The 23,084-nt window shown below is 34.8% G+C and overlaps 3 protein-coding genes across 8 annotated transcripts; 2 read left to right on the top strand and 1 right to left on the bottom strand.

The window, feature by feature from the left end:
• Positions 1–627: 627 nt before the first annotated feature.
• On the top strand, positions 628–10,244 carry LOC101745776 (methionine aminopeptidase 1D, mitochondrial). 5 transcript variants are annotated; one of them, XM_038011011.2, is made up of 7 exons: positions 628–3,414; positions 3,795–3,886; positions 4,181–4,397; positions 5,016–5,207; positions 9,075–9,182; positions 9,269–9,422; positions 9,801–10,244. In XM_038011011.2, exons 2-7 carry the CDS (start codon positions 3,840–3,842, stop codon positions 9,989–9,991), a joined length of 909 nt encoding a protein of 302 aa, XP_037866939.1. In that variant the 5' UTR covers positions 628–3,414; positions 3,795–3,839; the 3' UTR covers positions 9,992–10,244. The 5 variants fall into 5 exon arrangements, with proteins under 5 accessions (XP_037866939.1, XP_037866940.1, XP_037866938.1 ...); XM_038011012.2 differs by having other exon boundaries at positions 3,380–3,568; XM_038011010.2 differs by lacking the exon at positions 628–3,414 and adding an exon at positions 3,595–3,702.
• On the bottom strand, positions 10,241–14,230 carry LOC101746116 (protein N-terminal glutamine amidohydrolase). Its single transcript, XM_004930043.5, has 5 exons — positions 14,022–14,230; positions 13,788–13,941; positions 13,396–13,544; positions 12,961–13,085; positions 10,241–12,681 (listed from the first exon to the last, which is right to left on the bottom strand). The coding sequence occupies exons 1-5, from the start codon at positions 14,138–14,140 to the stop codon at positions 12,572–12,574; spliced, it is 657 nt and encodes a 218-aa protein (XP_004930100.1). The 5' UTR covers positions 14,141–14,230; the 3' UTR covers positions 10,241–12,571.
• A 3,738-nt stretch (positions 14,231–17,968) lies between these two features.
• Positions 17,969–20,279, top strand: LOC101746259 (putative SERF-like protein). 2 transcript variants are annotated; one of them, XM_004930044.4, is made up of 3 exons: positions 17,969–18,381; positions 18,660–18,774; positions 20,024–20,279. In XM_004930044.4, the coding sequence occupies exons 1-3, from the start codon at positions 18,375–18,377 to the stop codon at positions 20,106–20,108; spliced, it is 207 nt and encodes a 68-aa protein (XP_004930101.1). In that variant the 5' UTR covers positions 17,969–18,374; the 3' UTR covers positions 20,109–20,279. The 2 variants fall into 2 exon arrangements, with proteins under 2 accessions (XP_004930101.1, XP_062524725.1); XM_062668741.1 differs by having other exon boundaries at positions 18,098–18,174.
• Positions 20,280–23,084: the final 2,805 nt, after the last annotated feature.

Genomic DNA, 23,084 nt, shown 5'->3' with positions numbered 1-23,084 from the left:
TGGTATTAAAAATTTTTTTTAACTAAAATTAATATTAGTTAATACATTCACAGAAAAATAAAAAATTAAAGGAAATAAATAACATTAAGGTTTTTAATACGAAATTCTATTTTTTATTAGAGTCCCTAATATATAGACTGCAGCACTGATGGTGTTCGTATTAGACCTCACTAATACTTGCGAAATTGATAATTAAATTGTCGAAAAAAATGTTCAGGCGTAATAAGGAAATGAACATTTGCGATTAATTTCTGTGGTTCTCCGTGGATTTATTGAAAGCAGGCTTCTATATTGCGTTACTACATCCGTTATTACGTCCGCGGCTTCAACGGGACATCTCAATTTCTCGTGTCGGGGTCACCATTTTAGGAAATATGTTGTCAACTGTCGTCGTTGCGGATTAAACTCAAACTGCAGTATAGGAAGCACTTATTTATTCCACACGCACCTTAAAATCGTATACATTAACAATCAATTGGTTTTTATCCTTTGAACCTTTTAAAAACGTAAAACACAAATTTTTATCTCATGACATTTTTCCCTCAATCTGACAGCCTGTCTTTCTTTTCTTCCGGACGTCTCCCGTTGTTAATCTGTGTGTGAAAAACCATTCACCACACACCATAGAGTTACTATTCTAACTGGAGTGCTTACTTCGTTTGACATAAAAACTAAAAATATGTTTTATCTCTATGGCTTAAAGTTTATTTTTAAATAGCAAAAGATGTAAGGAAAAACGGTCTGAAAAGAGAATGATTATTAAGTGGTGGTGTCCCTCTCGCACATTTTACAAACAAAAAGCAGTGTTGCTAGCTTAGAGGATTTTCCATAAAATCTCGGAATTTGGACCCCGTCTTCGTTATCAAAAATGGCTTTTAGTGGTTAGTGGATTTTTTAGTAGCTTGGGTGTTGTTGAAAATTATCGAAAAGTTTAAAATCAATCCACTTTACAGGATTTTAAACATTTTATGACAATAATATATCTAAATACATATTATTTAAACGAAGTGACTTAAACTTAACTAGAAAATGTTGCGAGAATTTAGAATTTCCATCAACGTCAAAAATTAAATTGGTTCAAAATAAACGTACAAAGTTATGGTGAAATTAGTTTCTGATGATGACAATTTATTAAAATAAAAAAAAAGTGTGTGTGTCCGCTCCGACGCACGACTGGAGTTTACTGGATATAAAAAATTAAACGAAACAATACGAGAAATAGTTCTATATTACGACAACACGATACACTACAGATTATTAACAAATTAACGAGACACAAAACAAACGACTAACAAATATATGAAAATACAATAATGAGAGAAACGCGCGATCAGTACGAGGCTTTGTGGCGGACTGCCGGCGCAGCAGCCCGGCGTCACCTGCGATAACGCATTTCGTGTGACATGCGCAATCAGGCGCATAACGCATTTCGTGTGACATGCTAGTACGATTTTGGTCCCCATAATTTTCATACCCCGGGCCTATATATGTAAATCGATTCTAAAGGAGTAAACTCCAATTATATAAGAAGTATTGATTATATGATATATATTGATTTTTAATAGAACATCATATATTAATAAAGCTTATTAACAAAAAAATTATTGTTCTATGTTAATAAGAACTCTGTTTAATGGAAAATTTAATGGTAGGTACGTAGATTTCTGATGGTTTTCATGTTGAATTTGGTGGGAAGCCAGATTAATTGTTGGCATCACCGAAAAAGAGCTATGAATGGATTAAAAGAAAAATGGCGTCTATTTACGTTTGTAGTGCGAAGTTAAAATGGCACTGATACAGCTTGTGGCTTGTTTTTTTTTCGAAAATCGTGAAAGTTTCCGTGTAATCATGGTGAACACTTTTAATGTAAGTGGTTTTAAGCGAGAATCGTCTCCAGTTTGTGGAATATCCTTCCATATGTCAGATTCATTGATAAATTTTTACTAGTGTGAGCATATATTTTTAAAATGTGAGATATTTTTTCTCATTATAATATTTAATACCATTTGTCTTGTAAATTGTACTTAATCTATGTCATATACTAAATTTGAAAAAACAATCGTGAAAACTATAATTTTGCAATGTATTTTTCATATTATAAGAGCCATCACGTGGTATTTTTTGAACTTTTTTATTGTATTGAATAGCGTCGCACGGAAGCATGTATATCATTTGCCTGACGTTAAGCGAACGAGTAGGATCTTCTAGTAAATATGACGTTGGAATTTCTGGAAAATGTCCTATATAAAGGTCAAACAAGAAGAATCAAGTACTCAAACGCAAGAAATAAAAAATACCCCGAGAAAAGCAAAATTACGACAAGATGTTAAGGTATTGAAACAAAAACTTAAAAGTCGCGAAATAGTGATTGTAAATATAAAGTCGATTTTAGATTTATTAAAGAAAAATGGCGATTTTTAATTGAATTGAAATTTAAATTGCGAAATTTTAATGATACTCATGGTCCACTTAGATATTGATTAAAATAAATTATGTATTTCGTTGAAAAAAAAGAATTTACTTAAAATAGAGGAAATGTTATATTATAAGACTACAGAAAATTAACTGAACTTAATAATAATAATATGTATAACCAATATTTTGTAAATAGAGATCAAGTACTATGTGTATCGTGTTATGTGTATTGACTTGTCATTTAAGAGTTATTTAATTGTCTACATATAACAAATAAATGAATTTCAGTTCATTTCATTTTATTACCCATTGTGTTTTATTTCCTAAAATGTAACTAGTAGACTTAATATACACGTGTCATTAAAATAGCACAGAAGTAAAAATACAAACAATTTTAAATCAATTGAAGATGTGAATGTAGGAAAAGAGCACCCGATACGCGCAGACCATGTGTGTTGCAGTGTCTCACTCAGTGTGTCAAATATTAATTTGCACGGCCCACTTAGCCAGTACATTAAAGTAGGAATTGCGTAATTAAGTTCAACATAATATATTATTTAAGTCGCGGTTGAGTATTCGGACGTTAAACACGAGTTTGAGGAAGTTTAAGTAATAGAACTGAGGTAATGATGTTTGTAATAAAACTCAGTGCTAGATTTTCGACAACGCAGCAATTTCCAAAAAAAACCGTCGAAAAAAAGTCACCATGACGACGAAGCAATGTTTAGAATTGAATTTACATAAATAAAAGGTTGCAAGCACGTGTTTTGTATTTACATAGGGTTACACAGAATTACTTAAGGTAAATTCAAAACTTATGCATGTGTATAATTTTGTCCTATAATTAAATTATATATGGTCACCACATTAGACAAGGACACCGCGACCAAAAAGTATTCTCTTTCGAGACCGATTTCTCGGCATTAGACAGCACTCCAGTTGTAGGTACTTATTAACTCCATGCCACACACATAATATATCCGGACGGAAGCCCTATAGGTATGAGGTTGCTTATATTCATTCCACTGAAAACTTATCGTGTTGTTTTAAAATTCTTTGGCATTATGAGCTAAGTTTTTCTCGACTTTTTGTGATAGAAGATTGTAACAAAAAAATACCGAATGTTTTAAAAATGAAGTAAAAATCGAAGTAGGTAGGTAACATTAAGTGTATAATCTATGGTAGGTAATTTAAGGTACGGTACTGATGGGGCTCTCAACTAAAATAATAAAATCTATAGGCAGATCTTGGAGGAGTAACGTGTAAGAACACCATCAAAATTTGTTTGTAATGCTTGCTTGTTACATTGTATACTAATAATTGTATTAATTGTGAAAACTGTTTTTAACTGCACTGGTTTTCTTTTTTTACTATCCTAGATTCACTTAGCAATAAAATCATTACATTGCAATAAAAAGGCTGAAATGAGGGTGCCGAAAGCCGTTAATCCCAGGAAACGGCTTCAGTTGTTGTAAGTCACTTTTCATATTATGTACTTAACCAAATAGGATTTCAGCAATATAATTAATGCTTAGTTTTACACACCTGTATGAGTAAATTCATCAAAATTTGCCACACATTTAATGATAGTGATTGTTATACATGGATGTTATTTAGAATGCACCATATTTTGTTGCATTTTGCATGAGTTGTACCAAGTAGGTTTAAAAAATATAATAATATTGTGGTCCTCATTTATTCTTCTATTTGTAATTTATTTAATATAATTAATTAATATATTTCGTAAATACCAATTTTCTCACAGGAAAAAGTTTGGTATTTACGAAAAAGTTTTACCTGTAGAAACAACTCCAAGTCGAGTTGTACCAGATACCATTGAAAGACCTGATTATTTAGCTAGAGGAAAACAATTGACATTACCATGTTTACCGGAGATTAAAGATGATAATCAATTGAAAGGAATGAGAACTAGCTGTAAATTGGCTTCTACTATTCTATCACAAGTGCAAAATTTTATAAAGGTGAGAAATTAATAAATGTGAAATGTTATTTTATAAAATTGATATTATGATTAAAATAACTAGCACTCTATAAATTAACTGAGCTTGTGAATTTTTCAGAGGCATAAGTAGACAAATTTAGAATTCTTGTTAAAATCCATTTAAATCTTAAATTAACTATTCAATGTAAAAATTTATAAATAGGATGTTATGAAGCTGTTCTCATAGTGCCCTTTTTTTATTGCCCTTGTAGGCACACGGCTCTCCTGATGATGAGTGGTAACCGTCGCCCATGGACTTCAGCAATGCTAAGGGCAGAGCCAAGCCGCTTCCTACTGAAAGTTCCGGGACATTTCCCATAACTGTAATTAATAATCTATTACCCCAACATAATCAGAAATATTATGTGAATGTTTAATATAAATGAAGATAATTTATGGTTTTAGACATGATATGGCAGGCAGCAATCAATAGGCTGTGAATTAACTTTTGAACTTTATACCAAATTTTCCAATGTGTAAGACATTTATTTCATTTCTCAAACCAATTCTCTCCTGTACTAATTTTGATAATAATTAGTAATTAAACCTTTTTTTAAAATCTAATGCAAATATTTTAACTATGATAAATATTTTTCAGCCTGGAGTTACAACAGATGACATTGATCAACTAGTCCATTCGTTAATAATTAAAGCTGGAGCATACCCTTCACCACTTCATTATAAGGGATTCCCAAAAAGTATTTGTACATCTGTCAATAATGTGGCTGTGCATGGTATTCCTGATCTAAGGCCACTATCTGATGGGGATATTGTCAATGTTGATATAACAGTATTTATGTTTGTAATTTTTCTTAGTAAGGCTTTAGATAATTTATTATAGATATACTAGGTGTCTCAAAATAAATTTTATATTTATTTAGCTTACTGCGAGAACGCAACGAATCTGAGGGGCTCAGGGGTTGATAGCAGTAGCCTGACTCTTAGGAATTCAGTCGCTATGGAGCGTTTCTCAGGAGTAGACCGCGCGTTGTGCGTGTGAGAGTTTTATAAAAACCATGATTCAGCGGCTAGCACGTAAAAAATACTACTGTATTCGAGGCATTCGTCACTTAAATGATGCGCCAAGCATTGCTCTTATTCGAAAATGGGACAAAAAATTTGAAGAGACCGTTACAACACTGGACAAACCAAAATCCGGGTGATCAAGGTCGTCAAGAACGGTAGAAAACGTGGAGTCTTAATTAGTCTGTTTGTGACGAGCTGAACCTTTTAATTCGGAAGCGCGCCAGTATTTTAAATGTGCATAGATCATCATTACACCGCATTTTGGACAAAGACCTAAAACTGCACCCCTATAAAATTTAATTAGTGCAAGAATTAAAGCCCCCAGAAGCCAGTCAGAGGCTTGACTTTGTAAATCAGACAATTGAGCGCTTTTTAACGAACCGAAACGCAAGCATCAGAAACCCCTCCGTTCGTTTAAAGTGACCGTATGGGCTACGGTGTTAATGTCACAACAACGCCGAAGTCCTCGTGGCCTAAGCGATAAGACGCCCGGTGCATTCATGTTGAGCGATGCACCGGTGTTCGAATCTCAGGCGGATACCAATTTTTCTAATGAAATACGTACTGAACAAATGTTCACGATCGACTTCCACGGTGAAGGAATAACATCGTGTAGGAGTGGATGATATAAATCGTATCTAGATTCAATATCTATATATCGCAGCAATATCGTTGAATCCGATATCGCCCCGCACGAAATCTATATATCGATATCAGCCGATACACGATATTGCTCGATGTGATGCGCATCGGCATATCGTACCGATTCGTGAATCGAAATCTATGTATCGAAATCTATGTATCGATATCAGCCGATACACGATATTGCTCGATGTGATGCGCATCGGCATATCGTACCGATTCGTGTATCAGCAATATTCGTTTGGTTCGTATCGAATCGGCCAGAGTGAGTGAGCGCACGATAGGGATATCATGTGATGAATGAAACAGAAACAGGCATTATCCATACAATTGTAAACCTTATATTTAAGTCCATATGTCTGTAGATTATTCTTAGCGTATCAGCAGGATACAATTTAGGAAAGAAGTTTCAATTTTCGACCCTAACTTGAATGCAGTATCAATCCTATTTGCATCGTTGAATTTAATTTCACGCGCTTTGACCTTGAACTACAATTTTTGGACAAGTGTTTATAAATAGTTAAAAGTTTTTTGTGTTTGATTTTTAAAGTACACATTTTTCTATTTTTAGTTGAATCCAAATAATTGAGTTTATTTCTTGTGTTTGTATTAAACTTTTGAAATCTCTCTCTCTCTCTTACTCTTTTGGTATATTTTGTAATTTTAAATTAAGACACAAAATACTAAAAACTGAAAATAATGTAGCTAGTCCTAAGCCTGATAAAAGCATGAAGGAAAGTTTTTTTGCTATTTTTATTTTCATGTTCTTTTTATTACTTTAAAATCATATTATAAATTGAAATCAGAAAACCAACCGTATAACGTTGACTTAAATCTATATCTACTACGATATTATATCAGCGTATCGTTTCAAATCTCAAATATCATGAATCGAGAAAATCTACTAGCATCCATCAATATATACATTCAATATCCGATATTGATACTCGATATATAGATACGATTCGATACGCGGCAAAACCGATATTACCCACTCCTAACATCGTGTAATAAAAATCAAACCGGCAAAATTATAATTAGCGTAATTACTGGTGGGAGGACCTCTTGTGATTCCGCGCGGGTGGGTACCACCACCTTGCCTATTTCTGCCGTGAAGCAGTAATGCGTTTCGGTTTGAAGGGCGGGGCAGCCGTTGTAACTATACTTGAGACCTTAGAACTTATATCTCAAGGTGGATGGTGCATTTACGTTGGTCTATGGGCTCCAGTAACCACTTAACACCAGCTAGGCTGTGAGCTCGTCCACAAATCTAAGCAATAAAAAAAAACGCACACACGTCGAATAAACCCGTCATTGTTCTCGTCGAACCCGTAGCTTGCGACGAAGGGCGCGCCGAGTAAATTAACCTACAGACACAGCTCACTAAGTTTCTCGCCGGGTCTTCTCACTGCGAAGAACTGCTCTTGGCTAGGGTTAATGTTAGCAACGACGTCGGGTTTGAGCCGTGAGCTCACCTACTTGTTAGGGCTACGCTAAAATGGTCTCTCAAGACCATCAGCTTAGATAGGAAAACAAAAAAGTCCATTAAGTAAGACTTAAATTCCCAAATTGTGTAGGTACTTTAATAATTAATTAACAATATTTCGATACAAAGCTTACTTTTTTTCGATCCAATAAATATGAACTTTATTTTGAGACACCCTGTATTAAAAATGCCTATTTTCCAAACTTTGTTTCCACGAAAAGGTTTCTAGGAGAATAAAAGAAACTATATTATATACTAGCTTCGAAATGGAATGGTATAGGAATCTAGTGTATTTTTTTGTAATGTTTGTTGATATGGCTGCTTTAGTTTTAGCTCTCTCACTCCCTGAATAAATATGATCTAAAATATGTTTACGTGCGTGGACAAATGTAGAGGAATGGGAAAAAAATAAAATGCTGTGGATAATTTTGACAAATAAGTTTATTACTTTGTAAATTTGCCTAGTACCTATTTGTTATTTTAAAATTGAAAATGTAAAAAAAAACTAATTAACAAAAAACAAAGTTAAATAAACAAGGATAGAACATTTCTACATGTCACATTTTATTAATTATTTTCTACATATGAAATGCTATTATGTAGTTTATGGTAATTAATACGTAGTGTTTCCCCCTCCAACTCTTCGAACTGCTTTCTATCAGTCTCTTTGCGATATCCCTAATAAAATTTACATTTATTTTATTTAAGATTTTAAAGATGGCATTTTTCTTCTAGTATTTTACTTTTATGATTCTCAAATTAGCTGGGCAGAATTTATTTCTTTAATTGGTCTTCTAAACGTATCCCATACATGCTGTATGATGCTGTATGGGCTCATATTATCATGCGAAACCGATCAGCAATCTGGAAATTTTCTAGTTCCACTAATGCCTCTACCCCAAATGTTTACTCGGTAATATAACTGACCCTCTGCCATAAAATACCTACACCTTATTGCAACCCAAACTCTGTAGTATTCATTACCAGGTGCACCAACTGGACAACACAAAAACCTCTTTTCTTAAGATGCACTGCGCTTATACCACACGAAACCTTCCATCATCCGGCTTCAGGCAAAACATCGCCTCATCTATGATTAAAACAATTCCAAGCTTCGTCATTCCGTTTTCTCGGTTTAAGTCTTTGGAGAAAAATTTATTCGAGAATATTCCATGAACCTCTGGTCAAGTCAAGCCAAAAGTTATTGCGGCCGATTTCAACTTCGTCACTATAAAAACCTAAATGTAATCCCAAATAAAAAAAAAGGAAATTTTCTGCAGTTTAAAGCAATCAAAATTTTCATGATTATTTATACAGGTGAAAAATAAAACGCTTTTTTGCGTTTCTTTAAATTTGTTCTTTGAGTATAACACCAGAATGTTAAATATTATTGTCATTGCAAATCAAACTACAAAATCCAGTTAACATAAAGCTTGTGTCCAAGGATTGTACGTTTAATCCAATTACAATTATAACTACTTTAAATTTTATTAACGTTGACAGGTATTTTTACATGGTTTTCATGGCGATTGCTCAAAAACTTTCAAAGTTGGTAATGTAGACGACAGAGGTCTACAACTAGTTGAAATCACCGAGCAATGTCTTGGAATCGTAAGTAAATAATAAAATTACAATTGTTCTATATTGGTTGTGTTCTTTATTTTTCTTGTAATTATGTTATTATTGCAACTTTTCAGGGAATCGGAACATGCGGGCCAGGAGTACCATTCAGTGAAATCGGCGCCAGCATTCAAAGGCACGCACGTAGAAATGGCCTCACTGTTATACCATCGATTGTGGGTCATGGAATTGGACAGTATTTTCATGGGCCACCAGATATTTATCACATAAGTAATTTTTTCCACAAATTATCTTACAAGATTTCAACTTACACGATTCTATGTGACGTCCACTCCGTTGTGGCATCGATCAGTTTGTGATGGTGCTCAAAAGACTTCAATTATTACCTAAAGATTGTTAAAATTTATATTATTATTTTTAATGCATTAGTCCCTCATCTGATTTTAAATGGTTACTGAGGTCGTTAGACATCATAACCTGGACCGAAACATTTTGCGACTATGACGCGGTTGAAATTTCATTGTTGTATTGTAGTTCCCGCTGCGTTCTACATAGTTTGCATAAGTGTTTTGCGATAGAAATCCAACAATACCTGCAGTGCTGCAATAGGTCTTAACGCTTGCAAATAATTTGCAAACTTTGTTCTAGGAAACCGTTATCCAGGAGTAATGAAAGCAGGAATGACATTTACAATAGAACCAGTCGTTTCACATGGGACTCAAAATACTGTCTTATTAGATGATGGCTGGACGATTTTAACAGAGGACGGATCGAGAACATCTCAGATCGAACATACCGTATTAATTACTGATGATGGAGTAGAAATCTTAACGAAATGAATTATTAACGTTTTGAAGATTAAATTATACAGATTATTTATTGTTAACATTAGTATGGTTAAAATGTAGCACAAAATAATATAATTCAATATCTGAATGATAATTTAAACAAAGATGAATAATAATTGAGAAAGGCCTTAGTAGAATAGGCCAAATTAATATTGGACTGAAAATATTAAAAAAAAATTATTAATTTATTAATAGTTACCATAATAGAGATAAATTACGATACGAATAAAACAAATAGAGTAGCGTGTAGTGTTTTATTTTATGCACATTAAATCTTAAGAAATTGCAGTTCAAGACAGAGCGCGGCACGCGAGACTAATGGCATTACAGCGTATTGCTTCGCCATTGTGAATGCGAGGATGAAAAAAACACACGAGACTACAATTTCTGCAATTGTATCATCGTACGCCGTTGCATGTCGCGATCTTGTTTTTGCCTCGCCTACGCGTCTGTCGCATACCTCAGTCTACCCGTAAATTATAAAAATGTAACTTTGGTACACTTAAAGCAAAGCGCATTTTTATCAGTTGAGATTATCAGTACCTAATTAGAGAAAACATAAGCAGAAGGAAGGTATCGAATTATAAAGTGAAAATATTTTTTTTTTCTATAAAAGGCGCAACCGTGGGACGATTACACATTCTTCTAATCTATTATTTATTTAGTCACTCGTATGGGTTGATCATTACATCCACATATTGGTCCCGTAAAGTTTACAGCTACGCCTCGAATAATATTACACTAAGATGAAAAGTGAATACTAACAGGAAAAAACATTAGCAATTTGTAAAAATTGATCGCGAGCGATTATGATATTTTGATTTTTTTTTTGTTACGTAATTTAAACAGGTAATGACTGTTAAGATAAAGTTATTTATTTGTTCTAACCCATATGAAGCATTAGATAGGTATTATTTGTAAATTTATATAGGTAACTTTGGTTTCATTATCGTAATGGTATTACCTAGTAAATTTTATTCATATTTGCTGGCCTTATCACATTTAAAAACACTAAAACAACAAATTGTCACGAAACAAAAGCGTGAATAACAATATTAACATTAAAACATTGACTAGTAAATCGGTAAAGTTATGAACACAGATCATCAAACCCTGCAGAAAATACGAAATGTAAAATGATAAGTGCTTTTATATGCTCTCATTGATAAAATACATTTTTAAGATTAAGTAAAATTTATGGGTATTTTAAAATTTGTGCTGCTTTCTTCTTAAATCTAGTATGCTACTTTAATTTTTAAGTTAACGTATGGGCACAATAATTAATGCATTTTAGGTTCTTTGAAGAATAAATGTCGAGTAAATTAAACTAACAATAATCACAATATAGTAGGTTATTGTAATAAATTTTATATATTCTTGATTTGCTCATTTTGCTGATGCATTTAAAATTGCGCCAATTATAACAGCAATATAGTTAAAAATCTAAGCGATACAATTAAAACCTTATAACCAGTTATATATTAATAAATTTTTAATAAATATTTACGAATATAACAAGTATTTTCATTCCAATAAAATTGTTTTAATTTCTGGATTAACATGAAGGTAAATTTATATTTACTAAGGGTGCTAGGGAAGAATAAAGAAGTGTATAAAAGTTGTTACAAAATTTTGAAATAGATTTAACAACATACAAAAGCTACTCACAACAATATACATTTTAATAAAAATTACTTCAATTTTATATTATCACTCAAGATAACATAAATTTAGTAAATAAAGTTTAATTCAGTCATAACAAGTATCAAATAATCTTTATTATGTTTTATAGTTACTCACCAAAATTAACATTGAATTCTTTTATAATTTATGGTAGCCTGTTATGAGAATTGCAATTAGCCCACATTTCATTGTTTGAAGTACAGTCATGCAATGTTGTAAATTCCTTTGGCGATCCTAATAATAAATAAAATTTTAAAACTCTACTTACTTACTTACAATTCAATATTTGAAATTATAGCACTAGCCTCTTGATTATATACTTACAAATTTTATTATAAGTATTAGTTATCTATCTAACTTGCCATTTGCTTATTATTAAAAGGATAATCTTTTTATATTAGATAATATACTAACATGACGATAGAAAGCACTTAACAAGTAAGTAATAAAGGTATGTAATTTTTTTTATTATAGTTGTGTTTAATGTCAAAATACCACGAACTTGTATGTCATGGGTTCTTAATTATTAGTAGTGAGTGATTTTAATTAAATCAATGTGTGCTTTATCATTTTATTAAAAGATAAAAGTGAATGTGATTTATGTGTTTACTCAAAATCATTTTTTCAAGTCCTTTTATGTCAACTAAAATAAGTATGGAAAAATATTTAAAAATTCACAAATAAATAAATCATTATCAAATAAAGTGTAATGTTGTCAAACTGTACAAAAATTAATATTTACTAAATGGCAATCGAATCACAGATTTATTTTTTAGGGATGTACAAAAACAATTACTAACAGATTACTAAAACATAATCAACAAAAACCAATTATAAAGATAATTTAAACTAAATTATATTTAGGACTATCTAGGCTTCATTTTTGTACTACTTGTTAATTTTGTAGAAACGTTGGACAAAATCTGTCAAGTTGTAGACCTGCCCAGGTCCTGTGTCTACATCCATATTGATGTACTCATCCAAGTTGTGTGTTGAGACTGAAAGGTCAGATTTTAATAAAACCTTAAGATTTTGTGACAACATACTTTATTATCGAGCAAAGTATGAGATGCAAGCAAAGGTTGATTCAATTATATTTAATCAATTTTCTAAATTATTTAATGTTAAAATAGCTGATATTAAATACAAACTATCAAAGCCCATGTAGCTAGAAGGTATCAAATGTTGCCATGACTACTTTAGCATACAACAAAAGTTGACCTCATTCATTTTAATAATTATACTTTATCATGCAACAATGGGTGTGGCTCACTAACCTGAAGTGCTTATTGCTGGGTAGGGTGGTGGGGGTTTAATCCATGAACCATCTGGTCTTTTCATATGACGTCTATCTGATGAAAAAAGTTGCAGAAATTGTTTTGCAGTCACAACACGAAAGAACCTAAAACATATTTTTTTTTATTAAACACCCAACCACCAATTTAATATGTTTAAATTATAATATTAATATTTTTTCGCTATGTTTTAATTTTAATGAAAATTCAGTTTTTTACTATTTTCTATACATTTCTTTTAAAGGGACACTTTATTAAATTACTTAAACCATAATTTGAGTGTATTTTTGCCACAACAAGCATAACTATAGCCCCTTCGATTGTAAGTGGTACCAATCATGCCAGGGGTACAAAAAACTAAACACAAAACAAAAAACTGCTAGGTATCTATATTTTAATTAAATCAGTAAATCTTACCTGTGGAAATCTGATTTGAGGACTTGGTCTGTGCGAAAAGTTTCTGTTACATATTTGTGGAAAAATGTTGGAAATGGTAATTCTGAATCAAGATCATATACAAGACAAGACTTGATATCCACAGAATACAGGAATATCACATGATAATCCTGAAACCAGAAAAATAAGTTAAATAAATAGGGTTGAACAATATTCATATACTTTAGATCTATTTTCTGAGATTATTTTTTTATTTTTATTTTTAACATCGTAAAAAAATATTATATATAATATGTATGTATGTCAACAATTTGTAAAATTCATGAATTACCTGTTAAACTTGTTAATAGATTTATTGATTGTAAGCTAAGTAACAACAAAACAAAAACCAAAAACGATGTATTGGTACACACCCATATGACGAGACGATCTTCTTCACGCCCGGCCCTTTGTTTCCAAAGAGGCACTGTGCGGCAAGGGTTCGAAATGAAAACGACATAGCATCTATCCAATTCCTCGGGTACTCTCAATGAAACGTCTTGGCAAAGTTTCCAAACGTTTTCCTCACTAAAAAATTGAATAAACAGAGACATTATTGCAAATTTCAACAAAGAATTTTCAGAAAGTGTGCGGAAATTACTACATACCAATAACAGGACACATGAGAACATTCCTCACGTTTAGGGAATAAAGGTTTTATTATAGTTTTATCACTCTTTATAATATTTGCATTGCTGTTTAAATGCATTTGTGCATTTACCGACATTTTGACAGTTTAATATCTATGCAACGAACTTCAACGAAGGTTTCAAACAAACATAAATCTAGATTCTAGAGACAGAGACTATTGGAGAACGTTTTTTAAGGGATTTTATGACCTGGTAACTAAGACCTTTAGGCCAAGTCTTATTTTAGTTTTTATTCTTATTTTATGAAAAATGATAATATGGAGTCAAATGATATGAAATGAAATGAAGATGATTAATTTGAGACATTAATCAACTGGGATGAAATTAAATGAAATGTTTCATTTTCCCACATTTGTGCACTATCACAGATATTTAATAGTTAATAAACCACCGTTATTACACATTTAAACATAAAAAAAACACTAAATAGACAAAATAAAACAAATCACACAACTTCACTCTTCGTGTTACCGCCAAAAAGTCCTTTGGAGAACGTGTGTAGCCAAATTCAGATTAAACACTTAATATTTGAGAGCCAAATTTAACCCATTTCCACACTGTGTGTTGTAGTCGTGTCACAGACTATATAGAGATAGGTATCTACTACCTAATATCTCTGTTGAATTTCTACTTCTAAAATACTCCTACGAGATCACTGCGCCTAGGGGGCACGCGGGGTACGTGGGACTTGAGGATCTGCAGATGTTGGGAGCAGAAAGCGAACCCAAGGAGTTTCAGGGCCCTACCGCATTAAACGACTCCCCTGCATATTTATACCCGACGTCCGATCATCACCCGAGGTCAGAACCCGGTTAGAGTAGGAGGTTCCTGCGGTCAACACTACAACCATACTCGCGATGCCGCCCGCCACCTCCAGGACAGCCAACCGACGCGTTGACGGTTGTCTAGGCTAGGATAGTCGACGACTAACGACGCCGATCTCCGCGTTACGGCGGCCCTGCCAGGCCGTCCAGGCGTTGCCGCAGGTGTTCCATGATACCTTGCTGGGTCAGAACCAGCCTGCCGGGTCGGAACGCGATACACCGCCGACCGGGTTGCTCTTCCACAGTATATTCGGGGACGACAGCGACGACGACAACGTGGCCTGGTGCCAGCGTGCTAGAGTGACGGCGTGGTAGCGTGCAGCGCAGCCTCAACCCCCTCAGGTCGCCCTGTGACCGTCACCGGGAGGAAACTGCCTCCTCACAGGGGCTGGAGCTGGACGAACGCCCTCCTCCGAACCCCAGCTTGGTGGGGGTGGCATGGTGCGCGGGCACACGAAGAAGAGCTCTACCTCTCCCGTTCCGCCGCCTCCTTCTGTGAGATGGTGGACTCGCAAAGCCGAGCATCGCCTGCCAAGACTCGTCGCTGCCGAGCATTGTAGCCACGACGTTCGGAAGCGACAAGTCTGGTCCTATTTTTGCAACGAGGAAGCGGCGCCACTCCGCGAAAGCAGGACAGTACGTGAGTGTGTGCTCCGCCGTGTTCTCCTTACAGCCGCTGCAGTGGTGGCACTTCGGCATCGGCTCCCTCCGGGCGACGAGGTGCAGGTAGCGACCGAAATAGCCGTGTTCCGTAAGTACATGCGTCGCTCGGAAGGTGAGACGTCTTCGGGATTCACCCAGTCCGAGAGGACTGGGCGGATCGCCTCGACGGTTCATCGCCCGTAGGGCTAACTACCTTTTTTCTTCTTTTTTTTTCGTGTCGGGGGCCGAACCTCCTACGAGGTCCCCTCGCCTAGGGGGCGCGCGGGTATGTGTGACTCAACGATCTGCAAGGTGTTGGGAGCAGACCGCGGGCCCAAGGAATTTTAGCGCCTACCCACTAAACGACTCCCCTGCACTCTTACACCCGACGTCCGATCCCCTCCGAGGTCAGAACCCGGATGAGGTAGGGGGGTTACCGCGGTCAACACTACAACCAGACGGCGCGGCTCACCCCAAGGACGCCCAGCCGACGGAGCCTTCGAGGCGAATCGAAGGCTCTGAAACGTCGGCCGTCTCGGTACGGCAGCCCGTCAGGCCGCCCAGACGGTGCCGCTGGTGTCCCGGAATACCTCGCTGGACCAGAACCAGCCTGCCAGGTCGGGACGCGATACACCGTCGACAGGTCGCTCTATTACTCCTTGGCAGCGCGCTAGAATGCTGGTAGCACGCCGCGCGGCCTCTACCTCTTCAGGTCGCCCCTTGACTTTCACCGGAGGGAGGCCGCTACCTACAGGAGCCGGGAAGTGTAACGTAATGTTACAACTGAAATCGTCTGCAAAATAAAAAAGAAAATAAAAAAGAAAAAAAAAACCTTAAAACAAAAGTATTTATGTTCAAGCAGTTATTTTATCGATTGTACCGCTGAGGTGAGAACAATAGTTCCCACCTCCCCCCGAGACGTAGGTTCGGCTGGCGCAGACACTGCGCAGCCGCCGGAGTCGTCACTAGACTTCCTTGTTAGTCTTACGTTTGTATTCGAGTTCAGTTAAAGTTCGTTTTCAAACCAGACGCCTTACCTAGAAATAATTTATTTAATTTTTTTTTATTTAGTACAGCATATCGTGTGCTGTGCTTAATATTAACGTTATTAAAATAACCGGATTCGACCCCGCTTTTAGGGCGAGTTGGAATTGGCATATTATTATTATTTTTTAACGCATTACTTCTTTTTTTATTTTGTTTGCTAATCATGCACAGCTATACTTCACTTGTTTTATTGCTTTAATTTTTTATTGTGCATTTACTCCGTTCTGGTTGACCACTGCCACGATAATCTCGCCACAAGATGTGGGTACCTTGCTCGAGTTCTCGTTGATCAACCAGATAGATAAACCATTAGATAGATAAACCAGTTTGTGAAATTGGTCTTATAGCTTCCAGGGTTCATGCCTAGCTGCTTTTTCACGCTTCTTGCTTATTGCTTCACCCGTTAACTGCGTCTGTGCTGAAAAGGTCATCTCCGCCCAGTAACCCGTACCCTGGTGATCTAGCCAGCCCAGGAAACCTCCAGGAGTCCAGACATGGTGCTTCAGCGGGTCAACCCACGTCCGTTGGCTGCCGGAATTCAGGAGGGTAACCTACAGAGGGAGAGTCAGATCGGCCGTACAACCACGCCCTACAAATTTGTGTGCTCAACTGCCTGTTTTTTTTTAATATATATTTTTTTTACTGAGACACTAATGTTTTGTTTTTTCCTAACGGAAAGACTATGCAGTTGTCGCAGACATTCGGGCATATTCCCGCCTCCGGCCCCTACTAACTAACTAACTAGGTACCTACCCTAGCCCAAGTTCCGTCTCGGGTGGTATCGGACGTCAAGAGATAATGGATCTATGGGGTTTAGTCGGTCGTCGTTTTGGAGTCTGACATGGACTGATCCCTATGGGTTGGGTATCTATGAACTGGATCCCCAACGTAAAAAAAGGTTCTTGGTATATAGTTTACATTTTCAACTTTACACAATTAAGCAATTAATTAAATTTTGTATATAATATAACACTAACATCGCTAGCCATCTCTATCTTTTTTTTCCTACCCATGCTGATAGCCTTTAGAGGCTATTTCAACTTCTCCTTGACATGTAGGTGGGCTCACGGGGCTCAAATCGGAGTGTTGCTCACGTTGGCCCTAGCAAGAGCAGTGCTTCGTAGAATCTACCACTGGATTGTAAACGCGACCCACTCAACAGATCCGGCGAGAAACTCAGTGGGCTGTCTATGGGTTTATTTACTCGTCGAGCCGTTCGTCGCATGCGACAGATTTGGCGAGGTCGGTGACCGGTGCTTGAGGTACCTAAAAGCACCGATAATGGATCGTGAGGATCCGTAATGACGTGCTTAGGGCTGTTGTTCGGAACTAGTACATATTTAAACTTATGAAAATGTCGTAAGCGAGATTCAGGCAACTGTCAAATATCTTGTGTTGTATAATGGCTACAGGCCTCAACATCCTTAGGTATCATTTTTGGATTCATCATTTTTTATGTAACAGAATTTATAAGAAACGAATAGGCAGTATGGTATCATACCTTCGCCTTTTATGTTAGAAAAACGGAACTATTACTGAGAGGACTATGCCAAAATGTCGTAATTTTGTTTTTGGTTATGGCCAGCTGGTTGACGACGGTGTGTGGCCTTTGTGTTGTATACGCTAATTATTGCTAAAAGTTTTTTTTCCAATTTTACTCCTATTGGTGAAATGGAGGGCGGTGCGTTGTCCTAGGTCTCGACCGGGCTAGCGTATCGTCCGGCCTTTACTGTGTTTTTAAAATAATTATAAGTTGCAACAAACGTGAACTTTTCTTTTGTGAAATTATCTAATCAGAATGACTCGTTAGTACATATATTTTTCTATTAATATAATAATATAGTGGATTTTTAAAACAAGTTATTATTTGCTGATTCGTTTCGGTGTCTTATTAACGTAAATCCTAATGAGATCAAATTCCACAGAAAATTCTAGAATACAGCGTACTGCAATAGTTTTGCAACGGCTAACTTTAAAATTTATTTGATCCGAATACAAGGTTGAAATCGAATGCATTTTTTACAGAGTTAGAGTTGGTTTAATCAGATCTGTTTTTGTTTTTTTTTTGTTTTGTGACTTTCAGGTGGTAATCAGAGGGACTTGGCCCGCGCCAAAAACCAAAAGAAACAAGTAGAAATGCAAAAAAAGAAAAATGCCAGTGAAAAGACTGGTTTATCCCTACAAGAAAGAAAACACAGGTGATGATGTGATTAATTATAAAAAAAAAACTTTGTCAGTTGGTTTTAATGGACATTTAATTAATGCCTTGAAGTATACAGCAAACCAGTATATTGTACCTCTAGTAATGTAATAACTCACCCTTTATTTTACCAGGCATTTATATTTCACATTATAAGGAAAATGGTAAATGAAACATTTTGCTATTAATTAAATGGTTTTTAGTAGTTCACTGAATCACACAGCAAATCATTAGAAGAAAATGGTATATAATAAATTAAATATTGAACCAAATTCTATGGGTGCTACATTATTTTTAGAGGTAGAAACAGTACAATAAATGGCATTATTTGATTAAATTAACAATTACACTTTGCTATATTACCAAAGGCTACTTATAGCTGAATAGGGCTTATTGAACATTGTTATGTTGCAAACAGATTTGTGGATGGATTGTGTATTCTAGTTCATTTAATATTCAGATAATCTGGCCCAGGCTGCAAATTGATGCTCTTAAGTTTTGTTTATTTTATGTTTGGGTGGGAAGGACTTGATAAGCAATTCCTTGGGTAGCTGATAGTTTCACAGAAAGCAAATGAAAGACTGAGCTTTGAAGCCCAGAATGTGGCTAAGTTCCAACTTTGTACCTGGGATCAAATTATTAGACGTAAGGTGACAGAAAAGTTGCTTAACTCCTTGCACATTATCAACAAATAGTGTTTTAGACTCTTAGAAGTTTATACAATCTGATAAGGGTCAACAAACTCATGGTCTACTTAGTGTAAAGTGGTTACCGCATCCCATGACAACATGGATGCTGCCATTCATCTTGAGCATGAGGTCCAAGTCTCAATTGTATTATGTAAGGCTGAAATGGCATTGGAATTTACTTGTGATTGTTAGAATAGGCCCTACCACCAATAAACACTCTTTGGTGATTGGCAGTACTCTTGGCTTAATGATCTGAGAATGTTACTATCCATTCTCTGGAGCATCCTTCATTTGTGTTGTATCGGGATTTCAGGCTGACACCTGCAGTAAAAAACGTCTAAAAACGTCTACTAATTTCAATAGAGTTTGATGATATTTATAACTTGATAATATTGTTTCATTACTTTTTTTATCATGCATATATATACATTACAATACAAAAGTATAGATGAATAGTATTATATACTTTTTAGAGAAAAATAGTTTGCCTTACAAAAACATTTATCAACAATATCTCTTTGATAGCGACAGTGTATTAAACCTTTCTGTTAATTTCAGGGATGCTGAATTAATGCGAGAAAAACAACGAAAAAAAGAGGAAGAGTTAGCAGCAAAGAAACATCATAAGCAAGCAGCAAATTAATCTCATATTTAAGAAATTCTTGACTGCTCTATTTTTATTATGTGTCAACATTAAAATTGAGCTTGTTCGTCAAGAGTGAAAATTTTTATCAAGTGATATGTTGTAAGCAATTCTAAAATTTAATAGTAATTCACAAATATTCAGTTAAATAAAGCCTAATTTATGGATTAACAAGTTTTCTTTAGTATTAAACTACATGTTATGAAAGCGGAGCTGAGTTGAAACTGAGAATGATCTGAATATCAAAAAGTGGTGTGAGGATTGTCACAATCATATATGTATTAGTATTTATGCAAATCTTGAATGTTGATTTTGACTGAATAGGTTTGTATGTATAGAATTGTGCAACCCAAAATCCTTTTTTATAATAAAATCTTAAAAATATAAGATACGTTTTTAATTATTAAAGAATGCACATAGTAATTAATTGAGCTTTTAGACTGTACTAGTGGTCCTGCAGTAGTCAAAATTCGACTATAATGTTAATGGAAATTGTATGTTTAAACATTATTATGGTTCTATTGTCAAATACTATTATATTTCTATAATATAATCACAGATTTCGCCAAAACTTACACTATAAATAAATAACATTATAGACAAACAATATTAATCTATTCGGAATTTGACCACAGACTTTAAACATTAGTCAATTTTAATATTGGCTACATGTGAAGTATTTGGTGGGGACAGCATTAGGTACTCGTTAGTTATGATGTATATAAATATATATGTATAGTTTTACTTTTTTATTTATATGTCTTCTAACGACTATTACTAATATAGCTATATTTAATTACTTTGAACAAAAAAACCGACACGATTTCATATTCAGTCTAGAGGGCGCCACTGTCGTGCACATAGCCATTATCTATATATTAATACGTGAAGCAAAAACTGTACCACTTTTTACGAAAATTGCGCGGAGGATTAAAAAATTTCCCACACTTATAGAGAATACAGAGGAGGAGTGCATTTTGCTAATTTTTTTTTTAATTATGCATGAAACATACTTTATATCAATTTAAAAAACATTACACACACACACCATGTATTTGACACATACACATACATATAATTATACTCTTTGTTTATTGTCAATTGTCAAACTTTTGTTAACCAACAATACCCACTAGTCCATGGATACGGGCATAGATTATACACTTAATATATTTGATACGGGTATTGTTCCCAAAAACCAAGACACACCTGGCTATACTTGACGCAATATAAAAAAAATCACCACCGTAACTGTATAGGTACTTATTATACCCAGTAAACGAATATTATTTACTGTTCAAGCAGTTTTGAAAATTAATGTGATATATTACAGAACCTAAAATCGAAATGATTAAAAAGCTAAACTACTAGGTAGCTTACAAAGGTGTTTATTAAAGTCAAGTTTATTGATTAATACAATTAGAAATACACGAATTGATAAATGAATGAATAAATTGAAAAATTAACAAATCATTGAAATCGATTAGTAAAGTGCTGAAGGTTACGCCAACGCGTATATTGGTACAATAGTTATTAAGTCTTGATCAATAATGCGCTCTTTCTGGTATGAAATTGAAACATCTCTACAGCTTGTTTAGTCGGTTGGCATTTGTTAAGGCGAATTTACATTACGAAATTAGTGGCATGAAATTAATTTCGTGACATTAGTTTTACCAACAGTTTCACGTGTAATTTAAAACTTTCGTAATGCATGCAAATTAGTTTCGTACCCTGCGCGATTTTTTGGCGAAAGGGCCTGCGCTGTGCGGACGTGTGTATTGTTAGTTCGGACGCGCTTCAAGCCTTGAAAATGGCAAACCACCGATGGAGTACAGAAAAAAAAATTGGTCTTATTAATGAATATCAGCGACAAGGGTGTCTCTGGAATCCGAAACACCTACAGTAAAAAATCAAAATTATCTTCACTCATTCGAAAATAGTTTTTATAACTCTCAGGATCTTCATTTGCTAATTCAGACTAACTTCATTGAACTTAAATGCCTTCTTGTTGACCATCCTCGAATCTACCAACTTTTTTTTCTTGATAGTCTTTTATTAAGTTTATAGGTATATAAGCATTTCTTTAGCTACATTGAATATAGCAAATTATAGCTTTGATGCTGAAGGCGCCATGGTTACTGCCATAGATTATACACTTAATATATTACGAAAATAGGTAAATAAAAATTTGGCGGATTATACTTATTGGGATTCTGGGGAATCCCTAAGAAAAAAGCAGTGGCTTAATCTATGATTTACTTTACTAGAGGGTTACTGTTGAATCAAGCCTTCTTTATAGTTTTTATACACAACTCTGTTTTATTCTTTTACTTGTCAACTCGACTTAATGTCATTCTCTCCATAGAATAAAATGTTCATTGTTTTACTTTAATTATCGTTTATTTTAAAATTCACAAGAGTTACTAGTATAGGCTTTGCTTTTTACACCGAAATATCCTAAATCCTGGTATTTTTTAAATTGTCTTTATCATCCAAAATATCAGCTATTTTTCCCTAAAAAAGGGAGAATTCCTTAAAAGTGGAAGCACTGCTTTAAAGTACGCTAATATTTTTTTTGAGTCAGAACTCGTATCTGCCATCTAGTGGGTTTATTAGTTCATTAAGGCCAAAACGTTTCAAAAATGACCTCGCCGGTTCCTAAAGATGACGCTAGTTGAATGTTCTTTTCCTTTGTATGGGAGTTGCACCCCCCTGGTTACTGCGATACTGTGGATTTCGAGACACTAATTTTTTAACGAAATTACTTTCGCATATATCAAAACTACTTTCGTGAAACTGAGCTCAGCTCACTAGAGCATGACACTAATTTCGTAATGTAAATCCCGCATAAGTTAGCTTCATGCCGTACACTTTTAAACGAAAACGAGTTTTTATCTTTTATGAATATTATCAATCGTGAATACTAGAAGTGTCTAGAAGTAAGAAGTATTTAGAATCATCAGAACCTATACTCGT

The sequence above is a fragment of the Bombyx mori genome, chromosome 5 (genome assembly GCF_030269925.1).
Source record: "Bombyx mori chromosome 5, ASM3026992v2".
Lineage (NCBI taxonomy): Eukaryota > Metazoa > Arthropoda > Insecta > Lepidoptera > Bombycidae > Bombyx > Bombyx mori.
This window is presented reverse-complemented; position numbering and strand designations above follow the sequence as displayed.

What these genes read in the sequence shown, in the direction of transcription:
- LOC101746116 (XM_004930043.5), bottom strand. Translation starts at nt 14,140, where the DNA reads ATGTCGGTAAATGCACAAATGCATTTAAACAGCAATGCAAATATTATA. An exon ending in TCTCATGTGTCCTGTTATTG is followed by an intron (nt 13,942 to 14,021) that starts GTATGTAGTAAT and finishes TCAATTTTTTAG; the next exon opens with TGAGGAAAACGTTTGGAAAC. An exon ending in AAGATCGTCTCGTCATATGG is followed by an intron (nt 13,545 to 13,787) that starts GTGTGTACCAAT and finishes TTCTGGTTTCAG; the next exon opens with GATTATCATGTGATATTCCT.
- LOC101745776 (XM_038011008.2), top strand. Translation starts at nt 3,622, where the DNA reads ATGGGGCTCTCAACTAAAATAATAAAATCTATAGGCAGATCTTGGAGG. An exon ending in AAGTGCAAAATTTTATAAAG is followed by an intron (nt 4,398 to 5,015) that starts GTGAGAAATTAA and finishes AATATTTTTCAG; the next exon opens with CCTGGAGTTACAACAGATGA. An exon ending in CCGAGCAATGTCTTGGAATC is followed by an intron (nt 9,183 to 9,268) that starts GTAAGTAAATAA and finishes GCAACTTTTCAG; the next exon opens with GGAATCGGAACATGCGGGCC.
- LOC101746259 (XM_062668741.1), top strand. Translation starts at nt 18,123, where the DNA reads ATGCCAAAATGTCGTAATTTTGTTTTTGGTTATGGCCAGCTGGTTGAC. An exon ending in TGGCCAGCTGGTTGACGACG is followed by an intron (nt 18,175 to 18,659) that starts GTGTGTGGCCTT and finishes TGTGACTTTCAG; the next exon opens with GTGGTAATCAGAGGGACTTG. An exon ending in CTACAAGAAAGAAAACACAG is followed by an intron (nt 18,775 to 20,023) that starts GTGATGATGTGA and finishes TGTTAATTTCAG; the next exon opens with GGATGCTGAATTAATGCGAG.